At 38.7% G+C, this 18802-nt stretch overlaps 1 protein-coding gene across 1 annotated transcript; it reads right to left on the bottom strand.

Annotated features, from left to right (window-relative positions):
• Nucleotides 1–9806: 9806 nt before the first annotated feature.
• On the bottom strand, nt 9807–18499 carry LOC129353534 (golgin subfamily A member 6-like protein 7). The gene is made up of 5 exons (XM_055022887.1): nt 18270–18499; nt 15966–16036; nt 15297–15394; nt 10960–11367; nt 9807–10891 (listed from the first exon to the last, which is right to left on the bottom strand). The coding sequence occupies exons 3-5, from the start codon at nt 15316–15318 to the stop codon at nt 9921–9923; spliced, it is 1401 nt and encodes a 466-aa protein (XP_054878862.1). The 5' UTR covers nt 15319–15394; nt 15966–16036; nt 18270–18499; the 3' UTR covers nt 9807–9920.
• Nucleotides 18500–18802: the final 303 nt, after the last annotated feature.

The raw sequence follows: 18802 nt of genomic DNA, 5'->3' as shown, positions 1-18802 counted from the left end.
CTACAACTGAAACGCATTGTGACATGGACAGTATTAAGGACAATCCACCACCTGTGTTAAGAAGATCTACCAGAGTGATAAAGAAACCTGATAGACTGATGTTGTGTAAAAAAAAAAAAAAAAGGGGGAAAAAAAAGTTGAAATGTATGTATTTGGTAATTCATGTTTTTAATGAGTACTAAGTATGATAGGTTAAGTGAATTTTATTATAGCTATGTGATATTATGTGCTATCTAACTTTAAAGAAAGGAGGATGTGATGATTGAATGAATTGTTTATGTCCACTAGATGGCGCGAACATAGGTGATTGCACAAATGTCAAGAATAGGACACAGAAGTAGTCAGTCATTAGTGAGACACCTGTGTGCAACTTGTATGAGCGACTTTAATAAAGCATCTAAGAAGAAGCACAACGTCTGGTTCTTATCAAGCACGAACAGAACACTGTGCAGCCCAGCATACCCAAATCTGAGGCAAGAAGTAATTGGTAATTTTCTACCATAGTTTGTTTTGTGAAGGTTAACTAAGGGTTATGCAAAAACAGTTTGTTTTGCGTCGGACCACTGTGGAAGTTTCTATTTTCTGTCTTAATGACTGAAATCTGAGGAAAAAAAACCTTGAGGCAACAACACATATCCTGCACACAGACCAGAATCCTGAACTAACCTAGCAGTTTAATCTCATGAATTATTTGCACACACATTTTGATACATCACATAAATTATTTATTTATAGTGTAGTAAATTTCTTAATCTGGGACCTGGGTCCAAATTTCGTATGCCTGACAAGCTAGGTGGTATGACAATAAAAAAAATCCTTCAATCCTTATTACTATCATACATACAGAATCACCAAAATCAAAACATCATATTTCTAAAACATATCCCCAATAAAATCAAATTGAGACTGTAAACTCAATAAAGAAATAATCATATCTTATTGTATTTGCTTAGCAAACTTATTATTTTTTTACATTTCTTTTCATTTAAAGGGATTTCAGAATTCAAGAATATTTGTCATATTTCACAATAGATTGTTTGCGGTAAAAACTTTGGACTCAGGTCCAATATATTGAAAGAATATATTAAATATATTACTGTTATATAAATGTAAAAATTTTTAGATAACCTTATTCATAATATCCTCATCAATGTCCATACCTATTAATCTGTGCTTCTCTTCCTATTAAATAAATACCCACAATAAACCTTTCCATTTTTTATAGAGCTTTATTTTGACATTTGGTTTCTTTCTCATTCCTTTATTCAATTGTACCTCCTCCCTTCTTTACAGATTGGTTAGCAGCCTGTAAAACAACTTGACAAAAAAAGCCATCTCAATGATCAACTTCATTATTCAAATTCATTTTCTGTAATTCCCGATGGCTTACAAGCCTAAATGTTTCCCAATCAACATGACTGGAACACCATTTCTGCAAACCTCCTGTATTATATTGGTCAATATGCAAATTTATTTCTGTTACTATGCAATAGTGGTCACTTCCTGTTGCATCTTTAACTACCTGCCATGAACTAAATCCTGCCAGCAATGTCAAAATTATTGTGAAGTCTATTTCATACATGTTCTCATGTTGACTTTAGTGCCTCTTCTCTCATTTAAACAAACAAGATTTTTAATTCCCATTAATTTTTCAACATCTGATCCATTGAATTCCTTCACCGTAATGAGCTATGTGCATTAAAATGTTTCTTTAAACAAACTTGTTTATTTGCTTCAGCCTCCAATTTATGCAGATCAAACTCATGATGAAGTTCTCTTTCTCTAAGAGCCAAATAGCAGAGTACAAGGTGCAACTCCAATTCACAAAGATCAGAAGCACTGTTTTCGACTGCACTCATAAATATCAAATAACTAAACAATCCTTTGGAATTGGATGAGACCCCGATATGTTACAGTCCTTATGTGATCACACAGGACACACAATATATGGAGTCCAGACCAGATTATGTTTTAATTAGAGAGGTTTAATAAACCCAAGGCTGGACACAAAGTGGTACTGGGAGTCCTGGCAAAATAAACAAAAGATTGGGAGAAGTTGGCTGTCAGATTCAGGCCGTTCTCCTCACCCTGCCTCAAGATCTGACCCTGAAACCAAAAACCAGAACCTTCAGCACAGCCTCAGACTCTCGCACACAAAAGTCTAATAACAAGGGGCCCTTCAGGAACAAAACATGTTTTCTATTAAAGCCGGAGCAGGAGTGACAGGCAGATGCTGTCCGAACTCCCTCCCTCCCCTGGGAAGAGGAGCTTGTTCCTTTTAAATCCCTAGTAGTCAATCAGCTTCAAGGAGAAAGCACAACAATTAGTCAGGTGCTCATTCACAAGGTGTCAGGGACATGTCACATTCAGTAGCTGGAGAGTAACTTGTACCAATAGTTGGTGTGTCTGAGAATTTCAGATTAAATAAACTAAACTAGTACTGTAGTATGACTAGGTATAGAATATTTCTCCTAGGCTATGTTAACACTGCAGCCAAACGTGACCTAAATCAGATTTTTTGTCTAAGTGCAACCTGCACCTGATCTTTTTATGAAAGTCTGAACACAGATCTGATTTTTACAAATGCAACCCCAGCAACTTGGATATTTGGTTCTAGATCCAATTCGTATCTGATCTTTTCAAATGGAGGAAATCTAAGAATCTTAAAAATTGCTTCAACAGTCCAACAGCTGAGATTGTGTTTTTATTTATCACGATCTTTTTATTGAAGGTTTTTCTTCATAAAAATGTGCTTCGTTTTTGTCAGGGGTAGACTTGTAGTGTGTTGGCCCTAAATGGGAGTGAATAGGATTCCTTTGAAGAGATTAATTTTTCCTACTTTACTTTATCATTTCATATCCATGTTGGATAAATATTCCTTTGCATCCACAGGATCTTTCCTGTATAAAAAATCAGTTTATCTGAAATATTATTGAATATTTCGAAATGGGTTGAGAAAGGGGCCCATGTTTTTTTTTGTTTTTTTTAAATTTTCCAGTTGAGTGCTAAATAGAAGATAATTTTTTTTTCCAGTTTCAAGCATGACCTAAGATCTTAACCACTCTTTGTGCTTTGGAGGAGCAACATCTTTCCATCTGGTCAGAACTGTGCAGCTCGCTAACAGAGAGCAAAACGACAACGCCTGTCTTTTAGAGGCTGGAGAAATTCCTCAACACAGAAGCTAAAAAGAGCCAAGAGAGAACCAGGAACCTGGACAGGGTATGAGAAACATCTGTCCAGAACTGACCAAGACTGGGCCAGCACCAGTACATATGACCCAGTGTGGCTTCAGCAGTTTTGCTTTCATCACAGTGTAGATGATATGAGATGGTTTGCTTTCGGAGAAGCGGGCTCTATGTACCACTTTGAACTGAATGAGACAATGGCGCGCACACAGAAATGTTGCAGTCACAAGTTTAAGTATAGAGACCCATATCTCATCTGGCATAGTCATGTTCAAGTCTTCTTCCCATGAGGTTTTAAATGAGAAGGTCTCTGCCATGGTCAACATTGTATCACCCTGTGTTTGGCTGGGTCACCAAACACCAAACCAACATGTAAAGGGCTGGTTTGGTGTTTGGTGACCCGGCCAAACACCGGCCCTCGAGGCCGGGTCACCTCGAGGGCCGGTGACCCGCTGGGTAGCAGGGAGAGGAGACTCTAAGATCCTATTTATGGGGCGTTTACACCAAACGCGTCCAACGCTTCAAGTTTGAAAGCTGACGCTTGACACTTTGCCCTACACCTAGTGTTTTACGCATCAGGTGAATCTGCTTCCCATTCAGTCTATGTGGAGGCAGGTCGATGGCGCGGCAGATGAGTCAAAATCGCTCTAGCCGTTGTTTCTATTGCCAGCCTGTTTGTTGGACGCGTCAAACGCTTCAAGTCGCGCTGCGCTAGACGTATGAATCACGCTGCGCCAGACATACAAATCGCGCTGCAAGGCGCCTTTGATGCGCCTCCACATAGACTTTAAATGAAAACCAGACACGTGAAACACATTTGTTGTGAGCGCACCATTAGTTTTCTAGACACTACTGAAACACGCAAAAAGTAGTACTTTTTGTTTGTTTTGTTTTTTGGACTGTTGTAACCATTAAACAATCTCCCCTTCAGTTCAACCTTATAAGTGAATATACACTGTTGATGTTATTATAAAATAACTTGTCATTATGTAAGCATTGGCAAAACTCAATGTAATATTTATATTGAGGTGGTGGCAGTAACTAATGAGTAACTTGTAATGTAACTTAGTTACTTTCCAAATTAAGTAATCAGTAAAGTAAGTTATTTTTTTGAAGAGTAATCAGTAATTCAATTAGTTACTTTTTCAAAGTAACTATGTCTCAGTTTCTTTTGACTCTGCCAAAGAAACTGAGTGAACGGCAGTAAGGGATATTTTTTTTTGTCACTGTGTAATTCTATGATCACCCAGTCAGGACGGTAAGCAAAGTTATGATAAAATATTAAACACTATGCATCTAAGGTTGGCAGTCCAATAATAAAATCAAAATAGGAGAAGGCAGTAGTAAAATCTGACATATTTGTTTTACTACCTAGAGCAGGGGTGGGCAATCCTGGCCCTCGAGGGCCGGTGACCTGCAACTCTTGGATGTCTCCCTGGTCCAACACAACTGAATCAAACAGCTGAATCACCTCCAAAGTGCAGTCAAGTTCTCCAGAGTCCTGAAAATGACCTCATTATTTGACTCAGGTGTATTGAAGTAGGGATACATCTGAAAGTTGCAGGAGTCTGGCCCCTGAGGCCTGGAGTTGCCCTCCCCTGACCTACAGGAAAAAGCTCACATTTGGTAAAGTTCAGCTTATACCCAGAAATCTGACCAATCTGGCTAAACAAATCGAGAGCAAAATGGAAAGACACAGAAAGATCGTCTGCATAAAGTGATGCCTGATGTTCCTTATCACTGCTCTGCTCTGAATGTTGGATATCTCCTCACTGGTCCTAATTGCAATGGTAAGGGGCTCTATGGCCAAAACAAGAACGAGGGGGCTTAAAGAGCAGCGCTCATGGCTGCCAGTTTGTATTTTAAAAGGTTTTGAGGTGTGAAAATTAGTACAAACTGTAGGAGACGGCTGATGGTGCAATCATTTAATCCATGAAATGTCTTTTCCCCCAAAAGCCAAATCTACTGAGGACTACAAAAGGATAGTCAAAGAGACAACAGGCTGTTAAACAATCTTCCAACTTTAAAATATGAGGCCGACCTTTAATGAAACCTGTTTGGCTTTTTGAAATAACTGATGGTAGAACAATTTCCAGCCTGCGACCAAGAACTCTGACTAAAATTTTGACATCTGTATTCAGGAGAAAAAAAGGTCTGCATAAGGTGCAATCCATCAGATCTTTCCCTTTTTTTGGAATAAGTGAGATACAAGCCTTATAAAATGAATGAGGGAGGGATCCTTGTTTAAAGCAATTGGTAAAGGCGGCCTAAACTGAACAGAAAGTAGGTTTGAGTATAGCTTGAAAGACTGATGGGAGACCATCTGGACCTGAGCTTTTGTCAGATTGCATTGAGACTGTCGCAAGAGAGACAACCTCAATGCAAATTTGAAAACACTTGATTTGTGTTTTCCCTGGAGCCCTTCAGCAGGGTTGCTGATAGTTTATCGAGCCTGTTGCCGTGGGCATAAAATTTAGATTAGCAAAAATTGATGACACAGTTGAGTATTCCTCGCTGAAGCTTTAACAGAACAGTGTTAGTTGTAGGGCCAAACAGTCATAGGATGCTCACAGATGAATCTGTGCTTCACTGCCTTGTCTTCTGCTCTCCAGCTCTCTTTGGCTTTTCTTTGTGGCATATGCAGAGCTGCTCCCGAAGAATGGGGGACCTCTTTTGTCCAGAAGCTTTAAGACAGAAACATGAACCTCAGAACATTTGTAAAATAAAAATTGTTCAGCAGCTTATTAACATCAAACTGAAAACTGTCAGCATGCGTTGTTGTCTCAATGTAAATAAAGACACACTTGCAAAGAAACTAGACTTGTAGTAAATAAGTCTTGTAGTAAAGTTTTACAAACTTGAAAACTTGGATTTTAAAGCTCTAAATGCTTTACCAAAGATCCAATCTTTTAAAGAATAATCTTGGATCTAATCGTCTTTATTTGGGTTGTGAGAAAGAAGAAAGACATGCAGCAAAGGTCAACAGGTTGGACCTCAAACCTGTGATAGCTGCGTCTATACACGGGTCGAGCGTTTACTCCAGCGCCACCTCCGCACCGTAAATGTCCTTGTTTCTACTGTTGAATCTAAAATTACTCAACTACAACAGCAACTTAGGATTTTCTCAGATGTTTTCAAGAAATGAGTAACACTACACAAATGTAACTAAACCTAATGAAACAAAAATATTTGATCCAAATTCAACATAAGGAACTACTTCCAATGATGAAGTCTAAAAATTATTCATCCCTCTGGACAGAATTCTTCATGGCAGCATGTGTTTGCAAATCAGGTCTTTTGTCTTGATCACCCCTGATTTAACCAGTGAAGGCCTTCACCAACTTAATGTTTCATTGCATGTTACAATAATGGCCTAGTCAAAGGCATTGCCATCAACAGAAGCACAAACATAGCAAAAGCCCAACTTTAAAGTTACAGGGACAGTTGCTACGCCAGGAGGAGGGTCTTAACGTTTTCACTCAACCTCATTTAGTTTCTGCTAACTGTGCTAATGGCAGAGAAACAACTTACTGTTACAGGAAAACTGCCATCAGTTGCTATGCTAACTAGCCTGAGCAATCACAGCAGGATCTGCTGATAGGCAAAAGCAGTAGCAGAGAGCAGCCACACTAGGTTGTGACTGACAGCGCTAAGACCCGCCTCCAGGCTCTGATTGGTTGTTTCCAGTTAGCACTCAGAGCAATGGGAGAAGGCAGAGGAGCCCAAATTTTTCACACCTTATTAATCCTTTTTAGATACCATACTGTTAGGACATGATAGCCGTTTCAACAAATATGAAAATGTATTTTCTATAAAAGTTACACACAGTAGCTCTAAATATGTATATTTTTGGATAATAGTTCTTACTCAAGAGCGTTCTTACGTCCATCAACCCAGAACCATCCGGCGAGTTTATGATGTAACCCTATCCAGTATCCTTGGTGTTGAGATTCGTAGGGTTTGGCATGCTTGACGATAAATTTCTGTGAACAGATTTCATTTCAGACTGTCATAAATCTCTTTTACTTCAATCAATCAATCAAATTTATTTATACAACATACTTCAGCAACAAGGCAGTTCAAAGTGCTTTGCATCATAAAAATACAGTCATAGAACACAGTTAAAAACTGAAGCGTTACATTTTGTCAATTTTCTCTATCGTTACAAAATGGTAATCAAAATGTTGATAGTTTCTTTTATAATGTTTCAAAAGCAACTCTAAACAGCTGGCTCTTTAGATTTAAGGAACTCAGTGTTTCAGCTGTTTTACAACTTTCTAGAAGTTTGTTCCAGATTTGTGGTGCATAGAAGCTGAAAGCTGCTTCTCCATATTTGGTTCTGGTTCTGGGGATGCTGAGCAGAACCAGACGACCTGAGAGGTCTGGAGGGTTGATACAGCAGCAGATGGTTCATGTGGTGCTAAACCGTTCAGTGATTCATAAACTAATATCAGTATTTTAAACTTTATTCTGAGCTGCAGGGATCCAGTGGAGGAACTGTAGAACTGGGACGATGTGCTCCATCTTCCTGGTTTTAGTCAGAACGCCAGCGGCAGCGTTCTGGATCAGCTGCAGCTGGAGGATTGATTTTGTTAGTCAGACTTATGAAGACAATGTTGCAGCAATCAATGCGACTAAAGATAAACGCATGATTGGGTTTCTCTACATCTTGTTGGGACATTAGCCCTTTAACCCTGGAGATGTTCTTCAGGTGATAGAAGGCCGACTTTATGACTGCCTTTATGTGACCCTGAAGGTTCAGGTCTGAGTCCATCACCGCTCCCAGGTTTTAGTCTGATCACTGGTTTCCAGATGTAATAGCTGAAGCTGTGCATTGACTCTACATCAGTGTTTTCCAACTCTGGTCCTCAAGGCAGACTGCCCCGCATATTTTAGATGTCTCCCTGCCTTTGTACTCCTGATTCAGGTGATTGCAGTGCAGCAAATACCTGTTAATCATTCATCAATTGAAATGAGCTGGGTTGACGCAGGGAAACTCCTGAAACACGCAGAAAGTTTTGGCACATCCTCACATTTATCTGCTCTAAGTATCTGTTCAGTGATTGGATGGGTTCAGAGTCACCTGGTGACATCAGTGAAGTCAGTAACGCTTTACCAAATCAAGTAATCAGTAATTTAGCTAAGGTACTTCTTAAGGAGTAATCAGTAATCCAGTTACTTTTTCAGGGTAACTATGCCATCACTGGCTGTGTATCATCTGCGTAGTTATGGTGGATGATCTTATTTGTTGATATAACCTGAGCTAGTGGGAGCATATGGATATTGAGCCAAGATTCATTCCTAGCATCATGTATGCGCTTCAACAAAGCAAGAATGCAGACTTTATGAAACTATCATAATTGATGCATGTAACACATAAAAGCCCATTAAAGCCAATAAAGAAGTTTTCCACATATATTGGAGTTTTGCATAGAGTTAGTATCAGACCTTGTTTGTGGTTTTTTACCTCAATTCCCAGATATTCAAGAGTTCAAATGACCTAAAAATATTTTTTGCAATTAAAGAAATCATCATGTATTAGGGCAACACCTCCTCCTCTTTGGTTTTCTATTCTCACTTAAAAAATTTAATTAGGTCGTATTGATTCAATTTATATGGGCAATTCAGTATTGTCAAGCGATCAATCTTCCAGAAACTTTCAGATTCGTTTTAAATTTCTAGAGTAGAGGTGATGTTATGTTTTACCTGCTCCTCCAGATCATCAATTATAGCCAAATATCCACTATCATGCTGACACAAGTCTCGAGACACGTCCAGAAATTCAAAGAATGACCTCTATCTGAAAACCAGTAGCAGTGTCCCCTGAAGGAAAGCCATCCGACCCTGCAATCCAGACATTTTGGTCTCACTAGACAAGGGGAAAGAGCATAATGAAGTGAAACTTTGGTCAAATATCAAAAAGAAAAAATACATTTCTAGAAGAAATCCATGTGGACTTATTTAACATTTTCATTATCAAAATTCCTCTAAAAAAGCTTTTAAAGGTAGAGTGCAGATCAGTATTGGAAGGTGATTAAATTAAGACATTATTCTAGTCAGAAGTGGCATACCGCAGGGTTCACTAAAAATAATATTCTCTGAAATCAAAAGTTGGCTGTTAACCTGGAGCTAATGAATCAATTTTACTGGCTCACTTTGTTGTCAGGAAAGTGACCTTCAGCACTCTACCTGTGATTATAATCTGATTATAATGGTCAGCTGTGTCTTGAAACACTTAGTTGAATATTTCAAAAATAAAATTAATAACCAAGAGTTTCAAAGGTAATCCAGAAATATAATTACTATCTAGAGGACACAGCTCTGAAACTGGAAATCGTTCAAATTTCATGACGTTGTCGTAGAAGGTCTTCAGGGCATCTCTCTCTTTGCATTGATTGTCCGACTCCTTCTTTATTGCGCTCAGCTTTTCTTTCTCTTTATTCAGCTCCACTTTCTTTTCATTTAGCTCCACTTTCTCTTTATTCAGATCCGCTTTCAGTTTGTTCAGTTCCGCTTTCTTTTCATTCAGCTCCTTCGTCTCTTTGTTCAGCTGCTCCGCCTTGTTGCTCAGATTCACAGTCTCTTTGTTTAGCTCCTCTTTCTTTTTGTTCACATCCGCTTTGTTTTTACTAAACTCCTGTTTCTCCTTGTTCAGACCCGCTGTCTCTTTGTTCAGATCGACTTTCTTTTTGTTCAGCTCCTGTTTCTCTTTGTCCAGCTTCGTTTTCTCTTTGCTCAGATGCACTTTCTCTTTGCCCAGCTCTTCTTTCTCTTGTTTAGCTCCAATTGTTTTTTATTCAGATCCTTTTCCTCGTTGTTCAACTCTTCTGTCTTCCTGCTCAGCTCTGCTTTTACTTTGTCCTGGTCGCCTTTCTTTTTATTCAGTTCATCTTTTTCTTTGTCCACCTCCTTTCTCTTATTGCTCAGTTCATCTTTTTTTATGTTCAGCTCCTTTTTTTCTTTGCTTAGCTTGTCTCGGTTTGTGTTCAGTTCATCATTTTCTTTGCTCAGCTCCTTTTTTTCTTTGCTCAGTGTCTCTTTCTCTTTGTTCAGTGTCTCTTTCTCTTTGTGCAGATCATCTTTCTCTTTGTTCAGTTTGTCTTTCACTTTGCTCAGCTCCCTTTTCTCTTTACTCAGTTCGTCTTTCTCTTTGCTCAGCTCATCTGTTGTTTTTCTCAGCTCTGCTCTCTTTTTGCTCAGATCATCTTTGATTTTGTTCAGCTCCTCGATCTCTTTGATCGTTTTCTTTCTCAGCACATTTTTTTCTTGGCTCAGTTCTGCTTTCAAGTTTTTCAGCTCATCTTTCCTTTTGTTCAGCTTCTCTTCTTCTTCGTTCAGCTCCATTGTGTTTTTGCTTAGCTGTTCTTTCTTTTTGTTCAGCTCATTCTTCTCTTTGTTCCACTCCATTGTCTTTCTCTTCAGCTCATTTTCCTCTTTGCTCAGCTCTGTTGTTAAATTCTTTAGACGGTCCTCCTCTTTATTCAGGTCATTTTTATCTTTGCTCACCTTCTTTTTGTCTTTGCTTAAATCATCTTTTTCTTTGTTTAGTTTTTCTTTCTCTTTGCTCAGCTCTGTTTTGTCTTTGCTTAGTTTTTCTTTCTCTTTGCTCAGCTCTGCTTTGTTTTTGTTCAGCTCATCTTCCTCTTTCCTCAGCTCATTTTTCTCTTTGCTCAGTTTCTCTTTCTCTTTTCTCATCGTCTCCCACTCTTATTCTCTTTATTTTGGCTCAGCTCCTCTTTCTCTTTACTCAGCTCCTTTTTGCTCTTTGCTCAGCTATCTTTCTCTTTGCTCAGCTCTTCTTTCTTTTTGCTCATCTCCTCTTTCTCTTTGCTCAACTTCTCTTTCTTTTTCCTCACATCATCTCTCTCTTTGTTCAGCTTCTCTGTCTTATCTTTCAGCTTGTTTCTGTCTTGGCTCAGCTCCTCTTTCTGTTTGTTCACCTCCTCTTTCTCTTTGCTCAGCTCGTCTCTCTCTTTGTTAAGTTCCTCTGTTTTATTCTTCAGCTTCTCTCTGTCTTGAGAAAGCCTCTTTCGGGTAAGCCTCGTTCTTACATGGCTCAAGTCTCTGTCTCGGTTCACCTTCTCAATCTTGTTCTCCATCATTTTTCGTTCCTGAATCAGTTGCTTTTTTTCTGTTGCAAGTCTTGTGACATTTTCCTGCTGACCGGCCGTCGTCAAACTCACTATCAAAACACAAAAATTTGTTATGAAGTCAGGGAAACTGTCTGCATCAGAGAGCATTAAAATATTTCAGTTATACAGCACATTTTCAGCAACCAGGCAATTCAAAGTACTTCACGTGAATTAAAAGGAAATACAAATAAAATAACAGACCAAAGGAAAGAGCAAAAGAAAGAAAAACAAATCTAATAATGTTGATCCAAAGCATATAACTAGATACTTTTATTCAGGGTTGCTAGATAAGTACAAGTAAATACCTCTGGCCTAATTCCTTTTCTGGGTTGGAAGAATAAAAAGTAATTTATATGGTAGTTTTTCTGGATTCTTAGTTTGTTCTAATGTTGGAATCTTGGAAAATACAACTTTGGTTTGCTTACTTGGAAGAGTGCGCTAATAATGAAGGTGTATGAGCATGTGTTATTCTTATGGAACTGATAACTGAGGTTTCAGTGCTAAACAGCGCTGCAATTAACATGTGAGCACATAATAGATTGAACTGATCTTCTTTTTACTCAAAAGAAGATCAGTTTTTATATGATATGCTAGTAAGTCATCTATTTGCCCCCATATAACTCTGGAAGAATTTCAATATCCAGCATCATTAAAAATGGAACATGATCTGACAGAATACTCATATAAGATTTCTGTTGATTTTACAACAGCATGGGCATCAGCAGAGCTAATGCAATGGTCAAGCCATGGCGTTGTATGCCAGCTTCACTTATCTAGGTATAGCTATCTACAGGTAGGAGGAGCTGACTGAACAATATGAAACTGTCTTCACAAAACTGATGCATATGTATGACAAATGAAGAATATTCATCAGATATATCTGCATTCATATCACCTACAACATATACAGAGGTAAAATAATGGTCATCAATAAAAGAGTTCAAGAAAGCAAGTCTATTCAAATAAATATTCATTCTGAGGACACTCATAAGGTGTCATTCACTCGTGGGCGCATCTACAGTACAGTGTCGGTTATCACCCACAGCGACAGGCTCACCAATAGTCCTGAAACAGTCTTGAGTAAATTCAATTCACGAGTAAAGCCGCATAATGAGCAGTAACACAGTTTGTTGGAACACAACGCATGCATGCCGCCACCTCCTCATTGGCGTTGGGTATTCCTGGACAAGGCATATCCACACTGCTGAATCCTACACCACCGGGCACCAAATGTCGTTCCATTGCCACAACTCTGCGGTCAATGGTAGTGGTAACTTCACGCAACTTCTCCTGAACGCGGGGGTTGGCCTGGGGAATAATTAAATATTTCCATTTTATGTATTACTTGAGTCTGGATGATCTTTTATTTTGGAAATCCTCTGTAATCCTCTATAATTTCCTGAGGGAGTCTTCCCAAGGGATCAATAAAGTCAAGTCTAAGTCTAAGTCTAAGTCTAACCAGATTGTCTCAGTTACGTCTTGTGTGCCAACATTGAGCCCAAAAGCAGCAAAATGAGTAAGAAACAGATCAGATGTCTTTGGAAAGTTTCTTTGCGAAGGGGTAAAGGCCCAGAGGAGAGAGGAGAATGGATTTATCCCAGTAGGTGATTCTCACAGTCCAAGCTGCTCTGCATGATATGGTTCGCTGATGAGGCAATGAAGCTTCAAACTGTTTCGCCTTGTATAGACCAAGCACTCCGCATAAGCAACACTTCTGGTGTCATTGTTTCACATTACTCCCCGATGGGAGAAACAACCTCAGGGCTCCCTTTTAAAATGTTTCATATGTCATAACATCAGTTCAGCCAACAGAAAAGAAAGAAAAAAAAACTCCTTTATCCGCACAGGCAAATCATTTGTCTGAGGCACTGAGCGGAGAAATCCATGTTTTGCACCCGGAAATCACAGACATTAGTCGTTATCGTGAGTTAAAATTTTCACGAAAGTAAAATGATTGTTTTTGTGGCACATCTGTATTTTCTTTTGAAGGGATATGTAAATGTTCCCATAGTGACCAGAGTCAGAGAGCGTTAGGGCAGCGGTTGAGACAAGATGAGAGGAGTGGAGCTTGTGAGTTTTAAGTCTGATTTAAGGATTGTCGGCCGATTTTCCAAACCTCTGTGACCACAGAGACGATAAAAGTCCAACAGGTTCGATCAGTTCGTGTGTCCAGCAACAAGACAGAAGCAACACACACATGAACCGATTCCAGTCACTAACATCCTGATCCCTGAACAAAATCCAGTAAACCCCCCAACATACCACACGTGAATTTAGAATAATAAAACACAGATGACGATGTAGAAGCAGTAGTGACAGTCTGTGGACTCATTTTAACTCAGTGGTTCTTAACCATATTTGAGGTACCGAACCCACAAGTTTATATCATTGAAGAAGGGTTCATTGAACCCTTCTTCAATGATAAATAAAATGATTTTTTTTTTTCAAAATTCAGGTCATAGGTATGCTCTTTTTTTTACTGGTGCCAGGAGTCGAGCATGAACATCACCTTGCTCAAAGAACAAAACCAACATAAAAAATATTTTGGCCCCATAAAAGTATTTCAGCCCCCAAAAATATTTTTTGCTATTTTACTAATTAAAAATATATTTGGATTTTTTGAAGAATTTAAATTTTTTTAATAACTTAATTTTTTATTTTATTTGAAATTTAATTTGTTTTTTGTTGTTTTGAATCCACAAAATACTTTTTTTACTTTTGCCATCTCTATGCAGCTTCAAGAAGTGCTCCCTCAGTTTTGCCGGTGCAAGCCTACAGTTGCTCAACTTGCCGTTGCATATCATGCAGATGGGACTCTGACTCCCTTCCCATCCCATCCTGTGACACACGTGAATACGTTGTACATATTAGTTCTTTTTTTTCTCGACGTGTTTCGTATGGATTAAAATATTGAGAAAGAAACCACACTACGTACAGCTACAACAGCTGTTTACTGCGTCCACTAAATTCTCTGCAGCACTGATTGGCCAGCAATGTCACGTGATCCTCTGCAGCAAGTGATGGCCGAGCGGGGCACGTCATCACGACCTTACACAAGTGTCTTTGTCTCTGCAGCAGAGGCTCCACCGAACACCTGAGACCGACTCATCGAACCCCTGGGATTCCATCGAACCCCTGGTTAAGGACCTGGTTAAGGACCTGGTTAAGAACCACGGTTTTAACCGATAAAAGACGTAACAAAAAGAAAAGGCATTTGATAAAAGAGTGGGGAGATTTGCTCTATTTGCTGCACTATAATTTGGTGGTGAGTTTTGTTTTTTGTAGTTAACATTTTTAACTAAATAAACATAACCACATATTGTAAGTGTATATTAAATACCTTTAGCTATAGTAATAAACATTTCCACATATGACCTTCGATGTCATTGTAAGATTGTCGTAAAAGGAAAATCTGAGGAAAAAAAAAAATGTGACAACACCCCCGACACTGCCCCAAGCCGCAGCAAAATTGCCAATTCTCGACCGGTCTGGGTTAATCAAAAGGTTAGGGACCACTGCTTTAGGGCATAAACCTCACTATGTAAACGCTCCATCTGGCTAAGTGAGTAGGAGACATCCAGGCAGTTGAATGTCAAAGGAAACAGCTCCTCCAGGAAGTGGGAGACAAAGTGTGGTAATGATTTCCCACACTCATTCATTATTAAACAGCTTTTAATGGCCTTTCAAGCCTTCTGATTTGTACCACTACTTAGTTCAAACATGACTCAATACATTCATAGTCAAATGTGTTTGATGCAAGCAGCACAAGCTCTTCCTGACACATAGTCTTGATTTTGAAAGCAAGAATGTTTAAAAACTCATCCTCTACTATATGCTTTCCATCAGTAGTCTTGTAGATCTGCAATCTGCGGTTTAGTTTGGGGCGACTGGAAAAAGGAGCTCCCGAGCCAGACTCCGCACCATCCGCCATCTTGATAAAGGAAGCTACTTAAAACCTATTCTGTGAAATGAAACTCACTGTAGATGATGTTTGCAGTCATTGCGACACAAAGAAACCCAAACACACCGAGAACACAGAATAGAGCCTGAGTGTTGATGATTTCGTGTCTTCTTTAGCTGAAAAAACAAACAATGGAATCGATAGGTTATTGATTAATCAATCAATAAGGTTTATTTGTACAGCACATTTCAGCAACAAGGATGTTCAAAGTGCTTTACACCATGAAAGCGGAAATCCATCATAAATACATAGTGCTGTCACCAGTTGTGAAACCAGAGACAGAGGTCTACCCCTGGGATCAGCCGATCCATGTCTGAGGAAGACCAGCGCCTGACTGAGGACCAGACTGAGGCGCGCAAACACCGGTGCAGCCTGTGGCACTGCCTGCTACTCCTTGACTTATTTCATAAGTAAATTAATCAAAAAGGCTGAAAATGTCTTTTGTTGGGGTCATCTTGAATTGTTGCTGAAATGTGCTATACAACTAAACTTGACTTGCAGAGAAATTTCTCAGATGAGACTAGAAAATAAAGCTTCAGGTTTACATGCGACATAAAAACATCTCCTGATACAGCACGTTAAGAAAGTATAACTTCTTTCAGAGGGAATAAAAATGTATGAAATACTTTTGGGTAATATTGTTAGTTTTTAATCCTATTGAAACATAAAATATGTATAGTCACTTACATTTAAGAGGATGTTTGGCATTTCTGACACTGACTGTAGCAGAGTCCTCGTCGTCGCTGTAGTCCTCCATCCTTCATAGGAAAAATAAAGATTTAAATATTATAAAATGTCCAACAGCTGCTTGAGTGACCTCAGCTGTAGCTCATGGAAAGCAGGCAGGTTCTTCTTCCTATTTTGAAAAGTCATCAGGGTGTGACGCAGCATCTCTATCACTGCTCTGGGGGTTATTTCTTCACTCAGTTTTGGAAAACAAGTCTGCTTCTGAGCAAACCTTTCATGCCAAGAAGTTCAAGAAGCTAGCTCACTCTGTCTCATAAACATTTCTGCAATTCTCCTGTCCTTGGTTATAAAATAAATCTATTCACTCCATAAAGGTTTACACTCTGATGCATATTATATGTTTTACAATTTTTGCTCTTCCAGAAGATACTTTAATAAATAGACCACAGGTACTCAATTAGTGATCAGACCAGATATAAAACATTAACTTTGTCCTGCCAGCATAAAAACAAAAAAAGAAATGACTATGTGATTATTGGTATAGAACACAGGTGTCACATTCCAGTCATCAACTTTTAGATGTACCTCTGCTGCACCACACTTGAATAGGATTATTTGATCATTAGAAAGGCTCTTGACAACTTATCTACACTAGAAAGAAGTAATTAAGCCATTTGATTCCAGTGTTTTGTACCTGTAGCATATCTAAAAACTGCAGGGCAGCAGCCCTTGAGGACTGGAGTTTGACACCCCTCATGTAGAAGGAGAAATATTTCAGTGTTGGAAAATATATAAAAGACATGACAACACCTAAACTTTTCGATTAAAAATAACTGATTCTCTTCCCACTCTGCATGCTGTTCACTGATGTTCCTGAAAACATTTATTTTCTTCTTTAAAAAAGAAAAACTACGTTTGCCGTGCAGTCCAGGAAGCCGGTGTGTGTTAGAGTCACAGCAGCAAAACAGAAAAAGCCAAATAACTTTGCACAGTTTTTTTCTCCAGTGAGTTGAGCAGACGTCACTCAGCCAAGTGATGATAGAGTTAAACAACAACAGGATAATAATTACTTTGTTATCTATATTCAGAGGTGAGTAGTACTAGATACACTTACTTATACGAGTACTTTTACTGCACTGTACTTTACATTCACTTGAGTAATATTATGAACTATTGATGACCTTGAGCAGATTGATTCTGCATCGATACAAAAAGACTTCAGGTTGGAAACATTCGTTTCTTAGGTTTCTGTAATGTATGAGCTAGTGTTTATGCAAATGTGAGTATAATTACAAAGCATTTTATACATGACAATGTTTGCATCATTATTTATTTAGTATTAATAAACAAGGTTATTTTATTTGAAAGGTCATAAACGTTTATCTGTGTTTACTAATTGAAAACCTTGTTTACTCTGCAGCATTCCTCCCACTGAGCATCTCTCTTGAAATCCCAGAAGAATCCCAATCAGGCTCTAAAAATCAGCTCAACTCTCTTCTTCTGTTGCCTCAGAAAAATGACAACGCGTTTAAAGTTATGAAGCAGTACATGGAGTCGGACGTCTGGCCGGAACCAGTGAGGCATAGACTACATCCTGCTTTAACCCACAGAAGCGGCCTTAATGACAAACCCTACTGGAAACAGCAATGGGCCTCACTGGTTCCTAAATAGATGGAGAATAAATCAATCTGGGAGCTGATTGTCGCTCTGACCGTGATTTATACAGACCGGAAGTGCGTCCAATCAGCATGTGGACTGAAGGTTTTAGGGCTGCGCTGGGCACAAAGGATAAACCCACTAGCAACAGCTTTAATTTGGGGTTATACATAAGCCACGGCTTTTACTATTTAATATTGATACAATAGTGTAACTGTTTCTATGGCAACGGGTCTGCATTGCGTAGCAAACACAGGGACCGAGAAAATGAACGAGTGGTTTGGAGATGTTCTTCAACGGTTTTTCTGCGTTATCTTCCCTTTGCTGTGGCGAACGGCCCAAAATTAATGATAGCTTCATCTCCAGGTTTCATTTTGTTAACGGAATTGTTTTGAAGCGGAAGGTAAACGTTTTTTTTTTTTGTTGTTGTTTGTTCGTTTGTTGTTCTCCAGCGTTGTGCGCATGCCGACTTAAACAATCACTAACCTGTTTATAGTAACGGTAGTTAGCATTTAAGCTAGCGGAAGAAAAAGTCCCTCTAACACAAAGAAATGTCTTAAAATAGAATCTTTGTCAATAAAACACTGTCCTGGACTTAAAGACACTTTTAAAATTAATATATATCGCTTACTTGTGCATTTAACCCACCTGTGAAAACAGAAATCAGAGTCTTCAGTAATGGCTTTGCTGCGAGGCTGACTTCTTCTTCGATGGTTATTGGCGGTTGGCTAACGACGGTCATGGTGCATTACCGCCACCGACTGGTATAAAATGTGAAACAGAATATCACTAAAATTTTATATCTGTTCATTCAATTTAGCGAAACATTATCTAATAACTTTTACTTTTCGTGTTATGACTAAATAAGTCAATCAAATCCAGTTCAAGTGTAATTGTTTTAAAATTTTGAATCAATTGTTATTTTTCTAAATGATGGAACATGTTCTATTGTCTCATCATCCCCTCTGTGTTCACTGAAACAAAGAGTGCTGAGTGGCCCAGTTTACCCAAATCTGAGGAGACAAGTAATTTTTTCTTCTTCTCCTCCTTCTCCATTTTCTTCTCATTTCTCTAGTTTTCTATTGGATTTTAGAGAAGCAACATTCTTTCCTTTACAATTTTTATTTCTGTTTTATTAAAATGAAAAACAAAATTTACAAATTTAGCTGCCTCCTTTGCGG

This window comes from Poeciliopsis prolifica, unplaced genomic scaffold (genome assembly GCF_027474105.1).
Source record: "Poeciliopsis prolifica strain line A6 unplaced genomic scaffold, Auburn_PproV2 SCAFFOLD092, whole genome shotgun sequence".
NCBI classification, from domain to species: domain Eukaryota; kingdom Metazoa; phylum Chordata; class Actinopteri; order Cyprinodontiformes; family Poeciliidae; genus Poeciliopsis; species Poeciliopsis prolifica.
Note: the sequence above shows the minus strand (reverse complement) of the source record. Positions and strands in the feature narration are given on the sequence as shown.

Bases quoted from the DNA above. Each gene is read 5' to 3' on its own strand.
- LOC129353534 (XM_055022887.1), bottom strand. From the start codon at position 15,318: ATGACTGCAAACATCATCTACA. The intron at 11,368-15,296 runs GTGAGTTTCATT...GTGTTTTGATAG, and splicing joins GACTGCAAACATCATCTACA to TGAGTTTGACGACGGCCGGT. The intron at 10,892-10,959 runs GCTGAGCAAAGA...AAAGAGAATAAG, and splicing joins GCTGAGCAAAGAGAAAGATA to AGTGGGAGACGATGAGAAAA.